This window comes from Asparagus officinalis, chromosome 9, assembly GCF_001876935.1.
Source record: "Asparagus officinalis chromosome 9, Aspof.V1, whole genome shotgun sequence".
NCBI lineage: Eukaryota > Viridiplantae > Streptophyta > Magnoliopsida > Asparagales > Asparagaceae > Asparagus > Asparagus officinalis.
Window position 1 is genome coordinate 1,930,706 of NC_033802.1, and position 9,349 is coordinate 1,940,054.

Genomic DNA, 9,349 nt, shown 5'->3' on the forward strand with positions numbered 1-9,349 from the left:
GATCTCCCAAGCTCCAGAAATGCTCTAAGGATCCTGTTGACGAGCCAAGAAGTTCCAACCGACCGAACCCCTGAACTGAATTGATTTTCAGTTATTTATAGGGGATTAAGGGGTGTAACCACCTCCTTAATTCGCTCCTAAGTGGGGCTAATGGGATGTAACCGCCCCTTAAATCACTCCTGAGTGGAGTTGTGAAGCTGCGTTTGCGGCCGAACATGAGCTGCGTTGGCGGCCGAATCTGAGCTGTGTTTGCAGCTTTTGGAGCTGCGTTTGCGGCGTCGGAAGCTGCGTTTGCGGCCGAACATGAGCTGCGTTGGCGGCCGAATCTGAGCTGCGTTTGCAGCTTTTGGAGCTGCGTTTGCGGCGTTGGAAGCTGCATCTGAGCTGCGTTTGCAGCTTTTGGAGCTGCGTTTGAGCTGCGTTCGTGGCTATGAACGCGGCGCATCTTGATGCTGGTACGCGGGGAGGACTTCCACGTCTTGATTTGAAGAGACCGTCGATTTGTAGTCTCTTTCTGTCAGAGTGTTGCAAAGATCGTCGTTTTGTAATCTTTGCTTTAGCTCTTTGATATGTGAGAGTTGTCAGATTGTAACTCTCGATGTTGATTGTGAAGGCTGTTGATTAGAGCTTTCATCAGTTGTTACGAAGGTCGTCAGATTGTAACATTCATCAGTCTGCGTGAAAGTCTTCAAATTGTAACCTTCTGGAAGTCGTCAGAGTGTAACTTCCATCATCGGTGTTTGATGGGGATCAGCTATCTGCAGTGATTTTTAGACAGCCTACACTTCAATCACGGTGACCGGTTGATAGAAAACAGACATCACTATAACTAGAAACACATTGAATGGCTCTAAAGATGAACAATTGTGTAAAATATTTCCATATCATTTGCTTATTGTTGAGAATTAAACGGAGCACACAAGTTTGAACGAAAATACAGCATTCTAAATAGATATCTTTCTCTACAAATAAGATCATTGCTTATGATTTTTTTATTATGATCTATATAAGTCAGAAACAGATAAAAAATGGCGGAAAAGGCAATGTATATCAAACTTTTCACGTCAAAAAGCCAAAAAATAAAGATAAAAAAATGTATAATGGCCCTTCTACTATATATGAAAAAGTGCAGGGGCTCTATGCAAAATGACACAGTCTAACCAGTAACCCGTAGCCACTTCGGCCGAAAAACTCAAGAGCAGTTAATTAACCATTATTAGCGCTAACTAGTTTAGTTAACTCAACTAACTACTACTCCCTTTATGTTTAGTTTAAGGGTAAGCTTTATCCACCCCTGGTTGGTGCCACGCGTCAACAACTTGTTAAAAAAGAATTTCTCGGTCTGGTCACCGCCAGGTGAAACGAACCAAAAGATTATTAATGAAAGCGGTTAACAATTAATATTAAGGGTATTTTTTAGATATTAGCCCCTACACTACAAGTAATTTGATATTAACCCCTTAGTTTTTGTAATTTGATATTATTAGCCCTTCAAATAGCTGTGAGCTATTGTATGTTGATATGCCCCTCCATGGTTAGGTTCATATTCTGATATTAGAGCATCTCCAACCACAAAACCCAAAATGGTGTAGTTTTCACATCAAGTTGGTGTAGTTTTTACACCAAATTACTATTCCATCTCCAACCCATTACACCAAATTTTACACCAAAAAGAATATTCTTTTTATTATTCTTATCTTTTAACATTTTATCTATTTAAAATATTTAACAAATTATGTAATTATATAATACATTACATATAATTAATTATAGTAATATATTTTATGAATAAAATAAAAATATAAAAATTAAATGTTAAATCAAATTAAAATATTATTTTCATAAATTCAACTAAAGATTACATTTAAATCACAAAAAAAAACATCACACTTGCAAGCAAAAAATAAAAATAAAAGGCATTACATTTTTATGTCCTAATTTTTATCTAAATGGTGTAGTTTTTCTTATTTCTTTTTAAATTTTATTTTAATAATTATTTTATACTCTAATTTCATTATAATAATTAATATAAGATAATATATATTATTAATACAAATATAAAAAACAAAAGTAAAAAGAATAAAGTTTAGAAGAAAAAGCAAAAAGAAAAGAAAATATGAATAAAAGAATAAAGTTTAGAAGAAAAAAGAAAAAAGAAAAAAAATTGCGCCATTGCTACAGTGTTGCGCCATTTCTGGCGCAATACTGTAGCACCCCGCTAATTTAGCGGGGTGTTTGGCGCTCCATTGGAGCGCCAAAATACTCCAAAATGGAGTTTTGGCGCTCCATTGGAGTTGCTCTTAGGCCTTCAAATAGCCATGTTGTGTTGATATGAGTCTCTCGTACTAACACATCATATCAACTTGTGGGGGCAAATATCAAAATATGGAGATGTTAGGGGCTAAGATCAAATTACCTTCAACTTAAGGGGCTAATATCTATAAAAAAAATCCTAGAATTAAAGAAGGAGAATCAATGAGATTTGGAATATTTTATTGCTAAAAAGCAGCACTAAGAGGATAAGTATTCTTGCTAATGATTCTCCAATGAGAGATTTTGCCTTGGCATAGGAGACACCGACCTCTTCTCTTCTCTTTTGTCAGGGTTAAGCCTGGTCCACGTCAGCCTGATTTGTAAAGTAATTAGGGCGATGGAGATCTTATGCTAATATAATCTTTGGCACCTATCTATAATTAGTTTGAAAACTTTGTTTATATCTCTGATCATTTGTATTGCTTTATGGGTTACTGTTGGCCTGGAAGACGCATGGACGGGTCAATTAAATAGAAATTAATTAGCGAATCTTGTCCTTCTTTAATTACAGCAGTTCATTATTTTTAGGACTTTTGTCTAGTGAGAGTTCACATTTTGTTCAACACTGGAAATGTCTTCAAATACTATTTTTTCTGGCTGAATATTTACTTAGTCAATGCATCTAGAACATGCAACTGGAGTTTTAATTAATTTGTTTTCAATTGACTAACAGGCCCTAAAGAAGAAGAAATATTTAACTGTATGGTATTGGAATTTGGCATCAAGGGCAAAAGAGTAAAAAAATAAAATCATCATCAGCAAGTCTATCTATCAAAATGAAATTACGTGGGTAATTTTGTAATTAGTTCAAAGACCTATAGCTTCATGTATGATAAAGTTCCAGAAGGAGTATCTAGAAGTTGTTGATGCGATTCTAACGAGCCAAGCGCTAATTACAACAAGTCATTATCACAAAATCTAGGGATCAAACTAAACCCCACATGCTAATTAATTGTTGCCTTAATGATGTTACAATTCTTAATGTCTTTCTCTTGAGAGGCTAAAATGCCACACGTCGTTTTTAAGCTCAAAAAGCATGAATTTATTATTCTTCCCCTTTGAAAGTATGTAAAAGAGAAATAGTACTAGATTTAATAATTTGGAATTTGAGCGCAAATTCCATAAATTACTGGAATTATTTCCGAATAGATCCATAATTTCACCCCTGGTTTTGAATAACCAAGTGGGTTCCTTGAATTTTTAATGGATCCATCGACTATATTAAAGCCAAAACTTTAGGTGCCAATAATCGTTTTCCAACCGGTGCAAATCTGTCACGTGCTCTTTAATGGAAAATCTTTATGTTAATCTAGGCCATTATTACTTAATATTAGATTATCATACCCATGTTTTCTAGATCATTAAAGTCTCTGGGACCCAAATAGGGGACCCAAGGCATGGGACATGTGAGGTGTCACCATCCGGTTGCATGATGCACTGCTCATGAACAGTGCATCATGCAACCGGATGGTGACACCTCACATGTCCCATGCCTTGAGTCCCCTATTTGGGTCCATGTAGCAACAGCCTTTCTAGATTGAACTAGCAAAAATTAAACCTTGCTTGCACCAAAGCTACGGGTTATAAGAGCATCTCCAACAGCTTCCCCATTTTTTATTTTTGAAGAATTTAGTTAGGTTTTTGGCCCAACAAATTCTCCATCTCATTCCCCAAAATAGGGATGGAGGAGAAAAAAATGGGAAGGTTCCCCAAATCTGCAGCATTCTCCAAATTTTTGGAGGAAAAAAAGGGATTCTTCAAAATGGGGAAGCTGTTGGAGTTGGTGTAAAAATTAGTTGGAGAATATGACTTGATTCTTCAAAATGGGGAAGCTGTTGGAGTTGGTGTAAAAATTAGTTGGAGAATATGACTTTTGCTTCCCCATTTTGGAGAAAATTTTGGAGAAGCTGTTGGAGATGCTCTAACAAAACCCCAATAATAATAATAATAATAAAATGTATTGAGAACATGTTTGAAAACAAGCTTATAGCTCACGCATGCAGTAGTACCTGTCTACGACTCTGCACTTCACTTTGGATGAATTATTGCTTTGCTCATTCATGCATCTGAGCCAATTGGTTGTTTTCAAATAGTTGAAATTGTTTTATTTCCTTCATGCTTGCGCTTTATTAGCATCCAATGAAGCATGCATTTCTTTCTTTCCTTTGACGAGCCACTATTGTTATGTTATCTCTTGAGGAAGTGGGCTTCCTTTGTACTCTTCTTTATAAGTCTAGAAACAAAATCATAGCCTCCAACTCTTATCCACAAACCCTAGATATATATCTCGTTGGCCTCCGCAAAATTTGTGCACGAGATTCAAAAGAGCTAGCTTTTTTTTTTTTTTGTGCTCTTAAAGGTAGATTTGTAAAGGTGGGGAGTGTGGCTGAGTTGAGTTGCTTCTCATCATTTTGTTGTAGGTGCTCTTGAGTAGAAACAACTTTAGGATTAAAAGTTTGGAAGTGACTTTCAAAGGGCTTGACTAGTTCAGCTCACTTCCGTTTGTCCCCCTGACAAAGTTGCTTCTATCTGCTCATCTAATCATGCCAAATGATTATGATGGACCTTAGGGTTATGTTTATGTCAGAAAGTTAACTGTATGTGTAAGTGGATATTTAGAGGAGTTTAGGGTCACCTTAGCTTCTCTGGCAGCTGAAGTAGGTTCCTGTGCAGGAAACACTCGTTAGAGGGTCGGAGTTTGTTGCTCTGGCCTGCCCTTCGACATTCTAGTTAGTAATAGATCAAACAAGTTACAAAATCTAGGGTGTTATTCGTTAATTTTTACATGCCTTCGAATAGTGGAGATTGCTCACTATTTATAGAGGTTATGTAGGTTGTCTAAAAATTACTGCAGATAACTGATCCCCGCAAAGCATTGATGATGAAAGTTACAATCTGACGATTTTCACATTAACCAATGAGAGTTACAAATTAACGGCTCTCACCACAACAAACGAAAGTCACAATCTGACGACTTTCGTGACAATAGATGAAAGTTAAAATCTGATGACTTTCACAACAACAAATGAGAGTTACAAATTGACGACTCTCAATTTTAAAGAGCTAAATGTAAGAATTACAAGATGACGATCCTTGCAATACTCAAAAAAAGAGATTACAATTGACAGTCTCTTCAAAGCAAAACGCGAGGGTCGATCTCCGCGTTCTAGCTCTAAAACACGAGGGTCATCCCCGCGTTTCAGCTCTAAAACGCAAGGGTCACCTCCGCGTTTCAATTCCAAAATGCGAGGATCATCCTCGCATTTTAACTCCAAAACGCGAGGCTCACCTCCGCATTCCAAACTCCAAACGCGAGGCTCACCTCCGCGTTCTAAACTTCAAACGTGAGGCTCATCTCCACGTTTCACAAAGCTGAACACGAGGCTCGCTCCAAAACACGAGGTTCGCATTGACCGTTTCAAACACGATTTGAACGGTTTCAAAACCATTTTTCCACATAATGGGGTCATTAAGCCCCCATTATGGAGCGAATTAAGGGGTCAATCACACCCCTAAAAGCCTATAAATAGCCGATAATTCAGCTGAAGAGAGATCCTCTTTTGGATCATCTTTGATTGACTTTTGTTGTAGTTTTTGAGAGCTTTTGGTTTGGCTTTCGAACCATCTTCGGTTGAGGAACTTTAAAATAGGTTGTTTAGTTTATTTTAGATTAAAAATGATCAAATCTCCTTTCTAAAATCAACTCTTTCACAGAGTTCTTAAACTCGTTTTAGAGTTCTAAACTTGCCTTGCAAGTTCTTCCCAACGTGAAGTCAATAATAGACAACGTTTCACGAATCAAAGTGCTCAGATCGTCAACGGGATACAAGATTCAAGTTCTCATCGTCACCAAGAAGAACCCATTTTTAAACAAAGGGAATGATCTTCGTCGATTCCTTCTCTCTTTTGTAAACCAGGGAACCGATAAGAAAAGTTATTAATTTCTTTTTCTAAGTCAGTTAGGGAGATATTATAAAGAGAGATTGTATCCATTCTTTTCCTAATTTATTTAAGGAGATTAATACAAAGTTTATTTCACTTTACACATGTCAGCAATCAATTGAACGTGTCATATTTGCTTTTAATGCGATAGTGACAAAACGGTTGAAGTGCTGACAACGTCCGAGGAGTCATAACTTCGGTCCAAAAAGTCATAATGACGCTGACCCAATATTAATTTGATAGCGATTAGGAGGCATAGTATTACTATTAAAGCTGATAGGTCTTCTCATTATTCGAGACATTCTTTAGCAATGACCCGAGTAAAAGACACATTTCGTCTTGGACTTGGGTTATCAGAGAGGTCGCCGATGCTCACACCCAAGTCGGGTCTTTAGATTTATAGGATTTGGCCAATTAATCATGACATGTGACAGACTTTCAAGAGTTCATTAGACTTGGTAATTCTCATGATATAATACGTTATTAGAAGCTTTGATAAATTTCCTAATCTACTTTTATTTGGTTATCGGCATTGCAATTAGGAGAAATAAACAGACTTACAATTTATATAAAAATGTTACAATAAATGTTGCAGTCAATTTGATAAGCATGAGAGTTGTTTCCCGAAAAAGAAGCTAAAATATAAACAATAAATGACATCTCATCGCAAAAAAAAAAAAAACTTGCCATGTTTTCTCTAGAGAAAACTCCTCTAACATAAAGTAGTTTTCACATTAACTATTTTGCAATCAAACACTTTAAAGTATATTTGAAAAGAAATTCTTTTGTTTTTAAGAAATTCCTTTTTAGTCTTACTCTAATCCTCAGATACTAAGCAAATTTGGATATCACCATTAAAAAGATAAAGACCATTGGATATCATAGTCAATTACCATTAAAAAGATAAACATCATTCTCAGAACAATGTAGTCAAATTTATCTATCTAAAACTGTTGCATATTTTCTTCTACTGATTTTTTACTGACTAAAGGTAACTTCGCGTGCAAGAAACCATAGTCCTTGTATCAATATTAGACGTCTACGCTCACTAATTGTCAGCAAGTTCTCCAACTTCTTTGTTAATTCTTAATTATTTACAATTATTTAATGGTTGTGCTCAGCTTTCTAAATATTTAATGAAGATTAGATGAGTTCTCCACGTATTTGGTCAGGAATCTCTGCCTACGCTTGTGCTTACGTCCTGCACGATGTGATTCGTTGCAGAAATAAACAGTTTTAGTTGCTTTGATTAAGATTAGAACCTTCACCAATCCAAGATTAGTCTCCATCCAAATCCCATGCTGATGCTTAAGTATAAATATTAGCCAACTAATTATTTTCCAAGAAAAATAGAGGCTCTTACTCAGGCTATTGTGCCAAATCTGTAGCCCATTATACAAACAACTGTGGGCCTCAGTTGTGATAACTGGGTTCTTTGTCTTAATTTATTGGGCTTTAAACTCAGGAGCAACAATTCTCCCCCTCCTCCCTCACCCAACAACCCCCAAACTCACTCTCTCTCTCTCTCTCTCTCTCTCTCTCACTTAAATTTCCATGTCCTTGTTGGTAACTTTTTCCTTTTATTTTTGAAGTTTTTAGGAACTTCTTCCCGAATTTGGATCCTATCCACTACAAAAAAATATAGTAGAGAGACCACTACTTGTAATCTCAATCGTTGATTATTTAGTAGGCGGTTATGATACAATCTAAATCTAACACTCACTATACCCCTGTGTATTGTACTCATTCCTAATTTGCACTCAAAAAAAAATTCACAACCACCAACAAGATAATCAATTGTTGTGATTATGTAGTGGTCCCTCCACTGCTTTTTAGATAGTGGAGAGGATCCGAATCCCTTCTTCCCTTGCTTCACACAGTGTCATCCTTTGTTTTTTTTTTTTCGGTTTAGTGTTTGTAATTTTGGTTGCTATGGACATTTTTAGATTACTAGAGCATTCAATCTAGTCGATTATGTTACATATATTGATTAAAAAATTAAAAATATTATTGCAAAGAACTCTAAATGTTATTTTAGTTTTGTTCTATATAACACAAAATTATTACTTCATTATAACTTCGAAATGACCCACCATCTTTTTACCCCCTTTCCCTCCCTGCCACTCATCTCATTTAGAGTCTTTGAGCAAAACGATAATCAAACACGCCACGCTCAAATGCATTTCTATTTTTGGAAATATGTACATAAACTTAGGATTCTCGACGCATATTCGCTTTATATCTCATACGCCATGGTAAAAAGACAAGAAACTAACTTATAATTTTATGATTTAAATGTATTTAAAAATAAATATGAGCACATCGTAATGCATGTCATAGCTCGCCGGCACAAATACAAACGTGATTGCCACCGAAAATCATTTCTTTCAACAAGCATCTTTGAAATCTGTCTTGTTTTTTCTATCTAATCTAAAGCTATGCATCTCTATTACTTGCTCATATAACTACAAATATTCAAGCTAAGTAGGAACCCAAATGGATACGCCAATTAGAGGCCTTGATTTCCAACACAAAGCCAACCTCCCATTGTCATGTTGCACACTAAACCCTCTATTAAATAACCCTAACAAATACTTAGCTTGTGACACGTTGCAAGCACTCGACGGACTCAACTTGAACCCCTCCATGCTCGAAGACCGAAATGGGAATTGGCTCACATAATCAATCACCCTTGGACCCAATATCTCCTTCTCAACTGACCTTAGCCCAATTTTGTACTCCCCGTAGAAGCTACAAGCCATTGCATCAAACATTGAAGAAAAATGGTGCATCGCCTCACAAAAGAACTCCACAAACGGCGTAGGCGAGCTCTTGGTTGTGTTCGATAGCAGCTCATCCTTCACCAAAACCACCAATTTTGGTGATAATTTTCTCACGTTGCCTAGGAAAATCCTCAACAATGCCAAGCTCTCACAAGACATTTGTGGCTGATGATGTAACATGCAATTAGCGATGACCGACCCTGTGCTCGCTTGTATACCCTCCAAATCTTTCAACTCGATACGATCGAATCTGAGCATTAGCCCGATCGAGTCTGCAAACTCGACCAGCCTTCGTCCTGTTTGACTAGCCA

General features: G+C 36.6%; 1 protein-coding gene across 1 annotated transcript; it reads right to left on the minus strand.

Annotated features, from left to right (window-relative positions):
* Window positions 8,604-9,343, minus strand: LOC109824464 (chitin-inducible gibberellin-responsive protein 1-like). Its single transcript, XM_020391067.1, has one exon. The coding sequence runs from the start codon at window positions 9,294-9,296 to the stop codon at window positions 8,736-8,738; it is 561 nt and encodes a 186-aa protein (XP_020246656.1). The 5' UTR covers window positions 9,297-9,343; the 3' UTR covers window positions 8,604-8,735.

Excerpts from the sequence above, each read along its gene's own strand:
- LOC109824464 (XM_020391067.1), bottom strand. The coding sequence starts at position 9,296 with ATGCTCAGATTCGATCGTATCGAGTTGAAAGATTTGGAGGGTATACAA.